We start from the raw sequence: 15,828 nt of genomic DNA on the forward strand, positions 1-15,828 counted from the left end.
CTAACAACAAAAAATGAAACTCTGCCAGACTTTATTATACAATGCGATCAGAATGATGGCTTTCCTGAAAACACACAAGGACTGGAAGAGCTTCTGAAGGTGATTCTATCTAAAACAGTGCAAGAAAGGGCACAAGGACCATTCTTTGACCTGGCAGCACCATTTAGAACAACAAATGGTGTCATACTTTGAAATCTGATTTCCAGAAAAAAGAAGAAAAAAAGCAAACTAACATAACTATTCAAGAAAATTACCAAATAGAAGTTAAAAATAACTCGTTCTCTCATGCCTGTAATCCCAGCACTTTGGGAGGCTAAGGTGGGTGGATCACAAGGTCAGGAGTTCGAGACCAGTCTGACCAACATAGTGAAACCCTGTCTCTACTAAAAATACAAAAAATTAGCTGGGCGTAGTGGCAGGAGCCTGTAATCCCAGCTACTTGGGAGGCTAAGGCAAGAGAATTGCTTGAATCTGGGAGGCAGAGGTTGCAGTGAGCCTCCCGAGTAGCTGGGATTACAGGTGTGCACCACCACACCCAGCTAATGTTTTTGTATTTTTAGTAGAAACTAGGTTTTACCATATTGGCTAGACTGGTCTTGAACTCCGGACCTTACGATCTGCCTTCCTTGGCCTCCCAAAGTGCTGGGATTACAGGTGTGAGCCACTGTGCCCAGCCAAGCTTTCAGCTTTCTATGTTGATCTCAAAGCTAACTTCAGGGCCCTGAAAACATGGCATGTTTCTTTGCAGCACCCATTAGCAGTTCCTAACACTGCCTTTTTATAAAGTAAGCACTCAATTTTTCTACCAATATTCAAGGTAACAAGGGTTGTCCCTTTCCCAGTGCCTCACTATATGTTTGCTATGCAAAAAAACAAACTATGTAGGGAACAAGGAAAAAGATTTCTTTATTATATCATTGTTTTAATTCATATTAAGCTTTGATACATATGCAAAAGAAGGAAAAGTTAGCAATACCTCTGTCTGAATTCCTGGAAAACTATTCGGTTGGGGAACCCCTGGCGACAGATTCTGATCCCTTCCAGGACACCATTACAGCGAAGCTGATCCAGCACTAGGTGTGGATCTAGTTTTCCAGCCTAATCAAGCAAACAATAGTTTCACAGTTTAATCTTTGGCACTGGACCTAGATCGATTATAAATAGTTGCATATGTTTTGCTCAACACATACCCTCTTCTCGTGATTTGGAATGATGCAGCGAACAAAGTTAGGGTTGGTGTTTCGGAGAGTTGCCATCAGCTTGGTGAGAGATTCTTTGTAGAGTTGCCCGACAGTACGAAACATGCCCTTCTTGGTTTTATATGCAGAGCCAAAAGCTGTCTCAGTCATACCAGTGACTTGATCCAGACCCACAATACGGTCCACTGGTGAAAAGAAAGGAGAAAACAAATATAAGCCAAACGTCACTCGTGAGCAGGGAAAGAGAAGACACAGTGAGAGTGCAGCAGCACAAGCTTTGTGGAACAAATGACAGGAGATGCCATATAGGTAAGGCAGTCAGCATATTTCACACTGCACAAGCCGGGAGCTCACAGCCACACACTTATATGGCAGGATACTGTAGTGCTTTGACAGCTCCAAACTAACACACACCAGCAGATGCCTTCCGCTGCAGCTAGTTTCAGGAATTCACTGTCTTGGATAACATTCTGCCTGTTACATTGACAATTACTTGGTAAATGAAAGTTCATTGGCTGGCATGATTGATACATACAAACTGATACTGTGAAAGGCCTCCAAATAGGAAATTGCTTATAAAAATATATAAGAATATCTGATTGTACAAATCCACTTAACAAGGAAGCTCAGGGACTAGGGACCAGAATTCTTTCTTATTAGTCATTAGATTTGCAGTAAGAAAAGTCATTCAAGTTTTAGGAATGAATGCAGGAAGATTAGACTACAGGGGTTCAGATTATTAGCAATGTGTCAGCTTCAGCTCCCTTCTCAAAACATGAATGACACTTATTAAAGGGCTAGAACACAAAATAGGAATGACTCTTCTGCAATGAATAAATGCCTAAGCTTCCTGGGTGTTCGATGGCTAAACTTGTCAGACATTCCCCTGTTAGAGCAACTGATATTTTTACATTATCCACAAAGACCTAATACTTCTAATGATGAGATCATAAACCGTGCAGCAGCCACAAGCAAAACATTTGGTGCATAATGTACATATCCTCTTACTGAGAAAAAGTTAAAGGAATGAAACATATTACTGAACTACTTTAAAATCAATCAGAATTATCAATTGAACTGCCCTTTTTAATGCCCTCCTCGATCCTACCGGACACCCCATTTCAGTGTGTCAGGAACTGCTATGGGTCCTGTTTCCTGTGACAGAAGCACATGGGGACCTGACACTGTGTAAAGAGCTTTATGTGCAAGATCTCATTCGATTATCAGTTTCTGATGAGGTTTTTTTTTGAGACTGAGTCTTGCTTTGTCACCCAGGCTGGAGTGTAGTGGCGCAATCTTGGCTCACTGCAACCTCTGCCTCTCGGTTCAAGTGATTCCCCTGCTTCAGCCTCCTGAATAGCTGGGATTACAGGCATGTGCCACCACGCCTAGCTAATTTTTTTGTATTCTTATTAGAGACGGGGTTTCACCATATTGGTCAGGCTGGTCTTGAACTCCTGACCTCGTGATCCATCCGCCTTGGCCTCCCAAAGTGCTGGGATTACAGGTGTGAGCCACCACGCCCGGCCTCCAATGAGGTTTTAAACAGAGGAGAACCATGACCCCAGGAAGTAAAAGTTAACTGCTCAGGTTTTGCAGGTCTTCAATGGAAGCTGGGAGAAGGGTGGGTAAAAGCTGTTTAATTTCCAGGCCTGTGCATGCACACTATACCACAACTGCTTCCAAGCAAAGCTACCAGATTCAAGGCTGTAGGTCTGAGCTACCTCTTTTGCTTGTGCACTGAAGACTGCCTACCTCAAAGACCACATTCTTTCCTGTGCCTTCAACCTCTCCCTCTTCACTTGCCCCAGCAAAAAGCAGCACCAAATCCACTTCTGGATGCCCCATAAAATACTAATCTTCCCTTGACCCTGTATCTGTCTACTTCTCTTATCTTCTTAGAGCCAAGCTTCTTTCTTGAGAAGTTCACACACTTGCTACACCATATCCTCTGCCACTAACTTCCCAGTGTGTAGACAACTGGCTTATGGACCATTCTCTTCCTCTCCTGCCCAACACTACTCAGACAATGACTGGTCAATTGCTAAACAGACAGATACCACCCAGTGCTTGTTTTTCCTGACCGTGGTACGTTTACCTGGTGATGTCACAGCAGCATTCTAAAAACTCCCCACTCTTAGCTTTTTTAGGAGCCCCACCTTTTCCTGTACCCCACTTACCTCTAGCTACTTCAGTCCCATGTTACTTGATGATTTCTCTTTGGCTTTTCCTGTAACTCATGGCACTCACCTGGGACCCCCAAATCAATTCATCTGCAACCCTTCTAGAATAAGGCACCAATACAGGTGCTGACACTGGCCCTCTGCTTTCCTCAAGCCATATTCCCAACCTGGCTGATCTCAGCTATGGACTCTAACTAGATATACCTGACTACCCAGAGCCAGCTGCCAAACACCTGAATTCTACTCTCTACCCAGATGTTACAAAGGTGCCTCTGCCTTCTACAAATGCTAGTTTAATCCTAGCATGTCTGCTTTGACTCAATTTTGCATCCTGCTCCCAGCATGATGTCTGGCACTAACATGCTTGATATATATATGTCAGTGGATAAATAATGTAAACACTAACTATGTTTATAATTATAAAGGGTGAGAAATGCATTCAAAGAAAATAACAGGATACTATAGGATAAATGAATGGTTAGAGATCTCTCCGGGGAAATGTCATTTAACACTCAAAGATTAAGAATGGGCCTGTGGCAAGATACCAACTCCAGTCAGTACAAACAGATATGTGGAAGGCCGGGGGCAGGAAGAAGTGAAGTAAGGCCAGCACCAAGGAGGAGGCACCAGTATAAGGAGGAGCTTATGACACTCATACCAGCTGCTGCCTGCAGAACGGCCTAGGGAAGTGGGAGGGGAGAGGTGGAAGTGGGGAGACCAGACAGGTGACCCTTCCAGGAGTCCACAGTCTAGGAGATGAGGGCAGCCTGAACTAGTGAGATTACGAAGATGGATGGAGAAGGAAGATTCAAGATATTTTTAGTGATAGAATTGACTTGCTCTTACGATGAACTCGATATGGAAAGTGAGGAAGAGAGGCATTTCAAGAACAACTGCTCGGATTCTGGCTTCAGCAATTGAGTGGCTGGTGGGGAAGACAAGGAGGGAAGTGGTTTTTGTGGATGGGAAGACAAGACCCAAACTCTAAGTAAGTCTGGGATGCCTGAGGGCCTTTGAAGTGGAAGAGAGATGTCAAATGACAAGAGGAATATTCCACTCTGCCGCTAGGAAGAGAGGTCTGACCTAGAAAGGTAAATTTGGGAGTTGTCAACTTCTACCTAGGGGAGACCAGAAAGAGAGAGGGCCTAGGACCATCCCCAAGGAGCTCGGCAGAGGAGGAGAAGCTAACAATGATATGGGGGCTGGGTGTGGTGGCTTATGTCTGTAATACTAGCATTTTGGGAGGCTGAGGTGGGAGGAGCCATCACCTGAGGTTAGGAGTTTGAGACCAGCCTGGCCAACATGGTAAAACTGCGTCTCTACTAAAAGTACAACAAATACAAAAATTAGCTGGGTATGGTGGTACACACCTGTAGTCCCAGCTACTCAGGAGGCTGAGGCAGAAGAATTGCTTGAACCCAGGAAATGGAGGTTGCAGTGAGCCGAGATCGTGCCACTGCACTCCAGCCTGGGCAACAGAGTGAGATTGGTCTTAAAAAAAAAAAAAAAAAAGTGGCCAGGTGTGGTGGCTCACGCCTATAATCCCAGCACTTTGGGAGGCTGAGGTGGTTGGATTACCAGATCAAGAGTTCAAGACCAGCCTGGCCAAGATGGTGAAATCCCATCTCTGCCAAAAATACAAAATTAGCTGGGCGTGGTGGCGGACACCTGTAATCCCAGATAGTTGGGGGGCTGAGGCAGAAGAATCGCCTGAACCTGGGAGATGGAGGTTGCAGTGAGCTGAGATCACATCACTGCACTCTAGCCTGGGCAACAGAGCGAGACTCCATCTCAAAAAAAAAAAAGGATATGCGGAGGGGACAAAGGTCCATGTCTTAAACCCAAGCATGGACCCACCCTCTGTCCTGTTCTTCCTCCTGGGTTTCCTATCCAAATGGAACCACTGACCAAAACTGGTCAAGCCAAAGGTTAAGATGTCATCTATCCACCCCCCTCTCCCTGCCATTGCTGGGCTCCTGCTTCTGCCCTAGATCCTGCACTTGTCCCCTATTCCATCCTCTGCTCCCACTGCCACACGGTTCCTTCCATTTATACCTTTGGTCCCAGTGCAATGATTAGCAGCCATTTCTAAAAGACAAAACTAAGCATTCACATTCTTGAATTTCTCCCACAGCCTGTCGGATATTGTCCAAATAACTTAGCTCAGTAGTAGAGCACAGCAGTGGCCTCCACTTAGAGTCAGACACACCACACTCATGAGCTGGGTGATTTTGGGGCAAGTGACCCAACCTCTCCAAGGTTCAATTTCCTCCTCTTGAAATGGAGCTAAGGAGATCACACTTCAGAGTTGTGAGCCTGAAAGACATTCAAGTGCTCAATGAAGGCACCTCTCTTGTCCTTTTCACACATGCCCGAAGGCCAACTGTACAAAACTAGTTGCGTTTTCTCAAAGACACAAAGACTTCACATTTCATCCTTTTCTCTCTGCCTGGAACGCCCAGCCTGCTCCATTCATCTTGGCAAACTCTTAAATACTTTTAAATCTCCATTCCTTTACCAGCTATCTCAGGGAACTCTTCTTAGGCTCAGTTTTCACCCTGCCTCCAAAGCTAAATAGGCCACTCCCTCCTCTAGGCTTTGAATCCGTGGGACAGAACTTCCATGCTGTTCTGTGCATCTTCTCACTGGACTGAGCTTCCCAGGGAACATTTTTCCAGCATCTCACACACTCAGGGCCCCAAAAGCTGTGCCCATGTTGTCTCTGGGCCCCCAACCATCAGTGGAGACAATCTCCCACTCCCAAATGTTGGCCAGTGTCTGGTGCTGGGCACGCAGTAGCTATTTAATAAGTATCTGCTAAATGAACTTGCATGAAGTTTACCAGAAGAACAAATCTTCACCACAACAAAAGAGGAAGAGCACTATGCTACTCTGCAAGGATTCAATTACATTGGTTGTGCAGTACTTTAGCCTACACGAGCAGTTCTTAAACACAATCTCTGTCAGTGTTGTGTGTGTGGTTTTAAAAAAAATATAGTAAGCAATAAATATAGTCGTAATAATCCTGACTTTCAAATTTAATTTTAATAAGTATAATCAGAAGCTAAATATTCAGATTAAAAAAAGTAATGCTTTAGATGTTCAATTCTTGTTTCTAATTCAATAATTTTGTTTTGAGATGGAGTTTCGTTCTTATTGCCCAGGTTGGAGCGCAATAGCATGATCTCGGCTCACTGCAACCTGTACCTCCTGGATTCAAGCGATTCTCCTGCCTCAGCCTCCCAAGTAGCTGGGATTACAGGCATGTGCCACCATGCCTGGCTAATTTTGTGTTTTTAGTAGAGACAGAGTTTCTCCATGTTGGTCAGGCTGGTCTCTTTTACCTTAGGATTTAATCCTCCCACCTCGGCCTCCCAAATGCTGGGATTATAGGTGTGAGCCACCATACCCGGCTTTAATTCAACATTTTAAACTCAGGGTTAGATTCCACCAACACAATTATCTTGTGGGTAAAAGAGAAACACTTGGGGAAATTCATTAAATGATTTGGGCCATGCTAATAATGTATGATTTTGTTCAAAAATCAAGACCAGAGAAACCTCTATTTTAAGAGTATTTTCTTGTTGATCAAAGCAGAAAGTAGAGAAAAGCAGAAAATGTGAAGACAAGATTCCAGCAGCTCCTTGAAATGAGCAGCGCGCCTCCTTAGAAAACCTAATGTTGCTTTTCAATCTCAAAGTGACTTTCCTCCAGCCACAGTTTCAGGGTAAAGACTGGCTTTGTTTATTGTTGTACTACAAATTCTTCAATCTGAGATGCCAGGAGAGTCTGATTAGGATTATTGGTGGGCATTTAAATTCATTACTTGGTTCTAGAAGCCTGAAAAGTATTTTACACTAACATCTAATTTACTAATCTATAACAATTTGTTTAAACAGTCAGAAATTAGATGAGTTCCAGGCTAAAATCTGTGAGGAAATATTCACAGTTTAAGAGAAAAAATGCAATGTGTCATCTATCTCATCACAAAACTGCCAATAACAATTTCATAGAAGGAATGGCATCGGCTGGTGCCAGAATCCTTAACTGGCCCTTCTTCTAGGGGATAATCTAGGAGACGGGTCCATAGATTTTTATGTTTTTCAAATCTGTGCATGGGCCAAAATACTAGTGTTACTAAATTTAATTTCAAGTATTTAAGCTAGATCTTCAGATATTCATTCTAGTTAATATAGCTAGAAACCAAAAAAGGGGGAAGAAACCTATTTAATGTTAATTTCAACAGCCAGATGCTGATGACTAAGAGGGGCATCACACACTTCTTATGAAAGGTCTCTACTGCCCAGCACCATGTGAGGCATGGAATAGGTTCTCAATACTCATTTCAATATGGTAAGACAATTCTTGTACAGATGAAAATGTCACTGTCAAAAACAACTGGAAACAAAATATTTAACTATTATGAATTCACAGAAACAATCTTAACATCAGTCTATTTCCATTATATCCCTGTTACATGGTACTATAATAACCAGTTTACAGTGGTTACATAACTAGTTGCTAGAACTAATCTACTAATTACTCTAGCATCTGGAAATTTTTAGAAAAACCCAGGAAGTTGAGAGGTTGAGAGGATGCATGTGATTTAAAGAGAAAACAATCTTCTTTATCCCCAAGCACTAGTCTCAAGCCAAACTTGAACGTCTTCCTTACCTCCATCTACCGTCTTATTTCTTTCAGCCATCTAAGGCATTGGGCAGATAGGAAGCCACTCTTCACCCGCAGCTTCACTGTGCTCTGTGCTCGCTTTCTCCCCTTGTTGGATCCTGTGTTCCCAGCTCACACTGAGACTGAACACCACACTGACTGAAACAAGGCCACACTACCTATCAGCTGCATCTTGGGACACTATGAGTGATACTGGACTTACATTAAACAAAGCCAAGGAAATAAACATTTATCAGGGTTCTCTGTTTTTTTGTAATTACAGTTGCAGCTGCTGCAGATGCAGCCATGGCAACAGCAACTCTACAACACCATATATTCAGGCACTCCCGTGTGCCACATATTCAGCCTCACATTGCCTCAGTTGATACTCACAATAGCCCTGAGAACTAAATGTCACTGTTCGCACTTGCCCTCAGGAACTCAACCTAAGCACTGCTTCTCCTCTGTGAAGTTTCCAACTATTGCTAACACTCACGATAAAAAAATACTAAGGAGTAGAATATACTGCAACAGCAACAAAAACCTTTATCCATTGAAAGGGAGAACAATTTAAACACGGGAACTATGTCAGACCTAAACCACAGATGCTAAAATGGGATTTAAGATAGGGGTTATGATCAGTGGATGTCATGTATAAGGAGATTAAATGGCTACCAACTTATCAGTCATGATACTTGACTCTCTATGTCCTTCTCAGGTTTTCCCCTATTTTTTCTCTGGTGGTTCTCTTCCAGAACTGTCAGCTGCAATCTAGCACACATGGCGGTTCAAAGAGTCTAACTGGTGCTGTTCTATGAAGGAAATTGCAGGTGTAGGTATAAACTAGAGTTAGTGAAAACGATACATAATTGTCCCTCCAACATGGTTTGGATCAGGTCTAAAGCCTTTGATAGTCTCTATTACCCTATTATCCATTACCCTTTTAGTCCAAAAGCCCTGCATGTAGCTTTGAGGTTACAACCCCTCTTTCCTGGGTCATTCTGCTTGTATCTTCCACTACTGGTTTATCTCTGCAGTCCAGACTTTCAAAATATATTTGTAAGAAAACTCCTTGATTTTCTAGCAGAAACTTGTATGACCTCCGTATTTGCCTCTAGGAATCCTGTTCTCCCCTGTTCCTTTCTCTTTTACACTTGTCCTGTGATGCTTCTGGAAATCTCTATTCCAATCTCTCATTTTTATCCTCAGAAGCCTGTATGCTCTTCATAATGGTATTTCCCCATAATTACACATGTGTAAGCACATGGGCCCTATTTGTATCACTTGCTTTAGAGAGATGCTTACCACATGTCAGCACATCACAGGCAATCACAATTTGGATTCCTAGAAACTCCTTCATCCATTGTCTTCCAAGAAAACACTGGAAATATTAAAGTCTTACATTTTCATTTTAAAATCTCTTAGCCCTCCCTGGGGTAGTGGTCTTGAATCCATAAACACACTAAAGAGAAAACAATTTTGCTATAAAATATTGCACACAATTTCAAAGACTATATTTGGCCTTGGTAGATGGATGGGCTTCCAATGTGAAGTAGAGATCGAGACCCTTGATACTTGGTTCAGCTGAGTAACTCAACCAAGGGACGCCTGACAGAGAGAGACAGAACTGGAAACATTTTCAGTGCCAAAGTGAGGGTGCGGTGAGGGGAATGAGCCTCCCCACTGCTCATTCATTAGAATGGAGTCTTCTAAGAGTAGCTCCGTACTGGATGCTGCTGGTACAGCAAAATGCCTGGAGTATACACCCCAAAAATCATGGTCCCACAGGAAAGAGTGTCTGTGCTTTAGATGAGGGAAAGGCCACGGTGGGAATGGTAGGCGAAGCTGCTGGGGCTGAAAAAACGGACATGGGGTCGCCACCCCATCCATCCATCAGCTCTCACTCATGATTTAGTGATGCTATGCCTCCTCTGTGCCAGGTGCTGAAGAAATGACAGCAAGCAAAGCCAGGCACTGGCCCGGCCCTCAAAGACCTCATAGGCTGGAATTCTCTTATGAGGTTAGAAATCCAAAGGGAATTCATCTAAAGAGGGCACTCACTTTAGGAGAAAGTCCAAAAGATCAAGCACTAACCTTTAATAAAGCACAAGTCCCAGGTTATAGCTAGAAACTACTTCCAAGCTCCCCCTCTCCATTTCAACACTGTCAGTATTCCCCAGCACCAAAGATGACTGAATTTAGAGATCTTTTCCTTTGGAGGTCTGTGGAATTTTCATTCCTGCTTATGCTGTCTCTGGCATAATCTCTTCTCTCCTCCCACTCCATACTTGCAATCTACTTCTTTCATAATTATGTGAACTGGAGTTGATGGTAGGAATTTTGAGTTGGATTAAAATAGGCATGGTGCTTTAACATTTTAAAAATGACTTTTGTGATGGATTTGGATCTCAGCATTATCATGTTCCAAAAATCATAAAGGAAATTTCATTAAGATAAATTTATCTTTGAGTTTTGCTACTTGCCAATTTCACTAAACATTTGGTAGGCTGGGTGGGCTTCATTTTATATTGGGCTTTTGGAGACTGTGTAGCTGTAGTTAGGCTGTATTTTAACACAGGGCTAAGGATTCAGATCACAAAGCCCAAACATTTGGAGCTCAATTTCAGGTTCAATGTATAATTCTGACAACACTCCACTCTATATTAGTCTCAACTTGCACATATCAGGCCTCGTAAATAGTTTCAGGGCCTCTGGTTGAGAAGAAAAGGCCAAGTAGCCTGATATGCACACAAATTCCAAACAAAAGGTGCAATGATGAGACCAACACACCTGAGGTAAATACGTAATTATTGGTCTACAAAGAGCAGTATAAAAGAGAAAACTCATCCTTGGAATTCCTTAGAGTTGAAAATTTAAAGGTGACTCAAAAGCAAAGGAGATGTCATTTAGCAGATCAGTTCTTAACAATTCCCTTAGAGGACTGTGTATCACAATGGCACTATTGGAAAAGGTAGTGGCATACCTTTTAATATGCGATGCTATAAGTGCTATGCATAAAATAAGAAGCAATGTGTAGGCAGTAGCAATTAAATTGCTTATGCACTCAAACATTTGCCTTGAAGTATAATAAAACTGAGCATGAAATGAAAGGTTCATGCAGGCCTATGAGCAAAACAAAAACAGAAACCCAGAAACCCACTCCGACCCCCAAGCCTACCCCCTGCCCTCCCCTGCCACCCTGCCAGTCCCCCCACACGTTTTTCCTGTGGGCTTAAAACCCTTCTGTTTTGGAAGACCTACAGGCTTTATACATTCACCTGGTGGCTCATGAAGACCAGAAACACTGTCATAGAAAGAAGCTCTCTGAATATTCTGAATCTCTAAATCAGAGAAACAGCAAAAACAGGACAGAAGAGCAAATACACAAACACTTCAGTTAGTGTGAAAGACATTCGACAGCACAAGTCAACTTTGAAATCGGGCTATAAAAGGAGCTAGTCCGGGGCAGATCCCATGCAAACATGACTTTTTAGAGAGTTTGTACATTTGGACAAAGTTCTTTATAAAATAGTTTAATGTTAAATCCAAAGAGCATATTCCCAACTCCTGGTGTGAGCATTATATGATATCAATGTCAAATGATTATCCCATGTAAATGCAAGATGACATTTAAAAGGAATAAGGCACCATTTGAGTTGTCTACCACAAAAATATCTTATAGTTAGTAGCTTAGGATGCGACTGCAGTTAAGTCACAGCACGATGGCAAATGTAAACACTAGTGGCTTTTACTGTCAAAAATTACACTGCTGTGTAATTTTACTTCCAATACAGATTTTTGGAAATGTAATTGACTTTGAATACAAATTACTATACGATAGAGAACTACCATTAAGGGAAACAAAATTCAAGTTCTGTTGTAGCAAAATGTTAAAATTTTGAATCATAAGCAAGATTATACTTATTGATTATACTGTTACTCATGAAAACATCCTAGGAGGTACATTGACATGAAAATGCTATCTTTAGGGTTTTTCCCTGGATATAAACCTTAAGAAGTGCTAAGAAGTCCTTTGCACTGGTAAAGAGATCCCAAATAACATCTTTTAGCAAAAACTAGGGCATTATAAATCTCTAGGGCAGGGCTGCCACCAATAAATCTTATTTCCTCTGGTTTGGCCTTGAGAAAACTCTAAAACAAACTCTATTTTCTTTTGTCTTTCTTTCTTTCTTTCTTTTTTTTCCCCCCAGTTGAGACAGGCTCTCGCTGTGTTGCCCAGGCTGGTCTTGAACTCCCGGGGTCAAGTAATCCTCCTGCCTCAGCCTCCCAAACTGCTGGGATTACAGGTGTGAGCCACCATGTCCAGCCATAAACTCTATTTTAACACAAAAAGTTTCATACTCTAGGTGTTGTACCTTGACAGGCAAACTATATTCATATTCGTATATTCATCCATTCGTGGTCAACCTGTTGTTTTCGGCTTTTGCAATTAAATGGCTCTTAAAAGAGGAAAACAATGTTTTTCCAGGGTTATTTTCCTAGAGAAAAATTGCTCCTCTTATCCTGAAATCTCTACATCCAGAATGAGCAGTTATAAATTCTCCACCTTAGAACCCTCTTCAAACTTCTGTGCCTGCCCCTACTTTATGTATGGAACAAATGGTCCTCAAAATTGGACAAACATGGTACTGCTTCTCTGCTTGCTCCTCATCCTGAAGAACAGCGCCTCCCAACAATGAGTGGCCTCTGAGATCTTCTATGTCATTCAGATTAAACTAACTGTTCACCTAAGCTGAAGAACCACAGCACCTTCTGCTAAGAGCAGCATTATCAGGAAAGCAAACACGTAGGAGTATTCCAGAACAGAAGCTAGCAGAGCCAAAGCAAACCTGGGGTAGGTAAGATATCGCTTAGCTTATTTTGACAAGAGTGGCCAAAGGCACTCCCAGCGGCATATCTTTAGAAAGGCAAGGGCCATAAATAGGGCTGTGCAAACATGGCATCTGTGAGTCAGAGCTGTGGACCAAGTACAGACTAACAGGGCTCACGCCAGGGCTGATGGAGCTCAGCAAGGCTTCAAGTTTCCTCTAAGCATTTCTGTAATCAAAAATAACTTTCCTTTATCTCTTAAATGGAAGACACAAAAGTACGGGTAAGGAGTCTCCAGACATGGTCCTACCTGTAAGATATAGCATCTGTGATCTGTAATTTGTATGACATCACAGCCTCCCACCTCCACCCTTGCCCACTAAATCTTTTATACCTACAGCTTCTGACCTATTGTTGCCAAAGCCCTCTCCAGTATCTGGGGATGGTGAGAGCTAAAGTTAAGAAGAATGGAAGGAGGAAGTCAGAAGCTGGGAGCCAAGAAAAAGACTAGCTCAGTTGTGCATCTGTGTATATCCTGATTTCTCAACTGGATTACTAACTCTTGGGAGGCAGGGACATGTCTCTCATTGCTTCCAGATCTAGCGCACAGATTATTGCCATGGGAAGCACATAATTAGGTATGTAGTATTATATCAATGGGTCAAGTGCTGAATAGGTGTTTCCAACACCATTTTTGGTTAAGGAATATAAGATTTCAAAAAGGGTTCATAATGTCAGAATAAATATGTAATAAAAGACCTAATTTCCATGCTTACAATGTCAGTGGTCCCAATACCTGTTTTCCTTAAAAATAGGGAAAACTCCCCATTTCCTCTGTTCCTCTTTTTCCAGGCACCATCTCCATGCCATTGTCATCTCCCCACTTCCAGCCTCTTTCACTCCAATCTAGCCAACAAACACTGCCTGTTTCACTTCTTCGAGTTCAGAATGGGTCACAACCCAAAGTCACAACCTACTGATGCTCTTTATTTAGCAAAGTCTCAAGTCCAATTTCCACCAGAGATGAGACAGGAGGACTCTCCAATCAAGCCTCAACCTACCAGCCTGGCCCCATTTCCTGCTCACTGTTCTCTGCCCCAGCCGTCTCTAAAGCCAAATGGAACACTCCTCCTGAGCTACTATTTTCCACTTCTCCACTGTGATAATTCTGTACAACTTCTCCTGCCAACTTCATTTCTACAAATGCCACCCCAGACACTCACCCCTAGAGTTAGTTCATGTAAACCTTCTTACCCACAAACATTTAAGGCGTAACCAGGCCATAAATACTTAGAAACTAGTGCTGAAAATACTGTGTGGCACTTAGTAGGTGCTCAGTAGATGTTAACTTTCACTGTTTAAGCAACAAATCATTATTCTTTAAGGACAAGGAAAATTGCATTCTCCCATCATGCCATTTTCCCTTAGAGCCCCAGAAAAAGGGTGCGATCCCTTCTGTTGCACATCCCTAAAAACTCACCGCAGCATTCACATGGCATTTATCATAGATACACTTTGCATACTGATCTCACTCCCTCTGCTGTGTTCTAAGGCCTTATAAGGGTGTCTGGAGGAGGAGCTGAACATGAGGTGACTTTGTAACCTACACAGTCCCCAACACTGTCACAGCTGAAGTGATTCCTGAAGGAATGCAAATACCTCTGACTGCAGCATGACTCCTCCCTCTTCTTTCTCACAGATTTCCCATCCACCATTTCCAACTCACCAGCACTGGCCTTTCTAGCACTGTAGACACTGTGACAACCTAGCTCAGAGATCTTTTTCTGCTCTTTTTCAGTTTCTCATATCCCGCTCTAACACTGCCTGTCGACAAGGTAAGAGGAGCTCATCTCTGAGGATACCGTAAGTTCTGCTGGAGTACCCTGCTTCTCTTCCCAGTCCTCACAGAATTCGGTCACTGGAAGTGACACTGTGCACTCAGTAGTCAGTTGAAAACTTTCACCTAAAGGTATAAAGGCTAAAAGCTTCTGTTTTACTTGTTGGAAAGCTCATCTTTCCCCCAGATCCCCTCTGATATGTCTCAGGCACACAGTCTGTTCCTAGGACGCATGCATGCCTGTGTTCAGTGCGTCACCCCTGCAGGCTCCCTCATACTTACTTGATCTGACGGGCACAGTCATTAAGATGTCCTTTTATAGGGTCACATTCCCTGTAGTCACTTTCTCTGTGTCCATTCTGCTCTTCCTGTCTCTTTCCTTTTGCCTCAATTGCCCTTAGCCCCCTTCTTCTCTGCCTGTTTCTTTCCCTCTACCTCTGAGAAGACAGCTAGATTACAAGGCTTAAGATGCTACAGAGAAAGCAGATATGAGCCAGGTTACTGAACAGGTCTGGCCTCAGAGTCAAGGTCTAGGCAGGGGTAGATCCAGGGCTAAGGTCCTGCATGGCCTGAAGCCAAGCAAAGAGGTGGGATAGAGCCAGGATGAAATGCAGTCAGAGAACTGAGCTCTAGAAGATACTGGTTCCTGCAATGCATACAGACACAAAGATATTTTGATTTTCTGGTACTAGTAAAATCTTCTAGTCTACAATAAAAATCACCAAAAATCTTCACCTGAGGTTCATGTAACAAAAGAACTATGAGGATTGATAGAAATAAAAGCAACTGATAGGTATGTAAGTGATTTGAGAGTTTATCCACCAGCCACTGGGTGTCAGAGGGCAGGTGGTGAGGAAGGACATAGCTCAGCAGGCCCGACACAGGGAAAATGGAACATGCAGGCCTTCTCAAGTTTTGTGTCCCAGTGTTCCTGGATTACAACTGAATTGGGATTGCGGTGGCCCGAGGCATATTGTGTGCGTCTTTGTGGCTCTGGGCCTAGAATGTTTCTGTACTCCCTACAACATCTGACCAAGAGGTAGATGTCTCTGTATTCATTTCTTAACCCAAGTATTCTTAAAATGGATAAATTCCAATATAACGGCAGCCC

The 15,828-nt window shown here is 42.8% G+C and overlaps 1 protein-coding gene across 33 annotated transcripts in view; it reads right to left on the bottom strand.

Annotated features, from left to right (window-relative positions):
- MYH10 (myosin heavy chain 10) overlaps positions 1-15,828 on the bottom strand; it is a 153,136-nt gene that overhangs the window by 41,197 nt on the left and 96,111 nt on the right. For 17 of the 33 annotated variants that reach the window (XM_035300001.3, XM_078372998.1, XM_017972294.3 and 14 more), the window contains 3 exons: positions 11,329-11,391; positions 1,191-1,384; positions 977-1,098 (listed from right to left, as the gene is read on the bottom strand). In XM_035300001.3, coding sequence (XP_035155892.1) covers positions 977-1,098; positions 1,191-1,384; positions 11,329-11,391 — 379 coding nt within the window. The remainder of the gene's footprint in view (positions 1-976; positions 1,099-1,190; positions 1,385-11,328; positions 11,392-15,828) is intronic. The other 16 variants (XM_035300005.3, XM_078372999.1, XM_035300002.3 and 13 more) reach the window with 1 other exon arrangement.

Source organism: Callithrix jacchus, chromosome 5 (genome assembly GCF_049354715.1).
Source record: "Callithrix jacchus isolate 240 chromosome 5, calJac240_pri, whole genome shotgun sequence".
Taxonomy (NCBI): domain Eukaryota; kingdom Metazoa; phylum Chordata; class Mammalia; order Primates; family Cebidae; genus Callithrix; species Callithrix jacchus.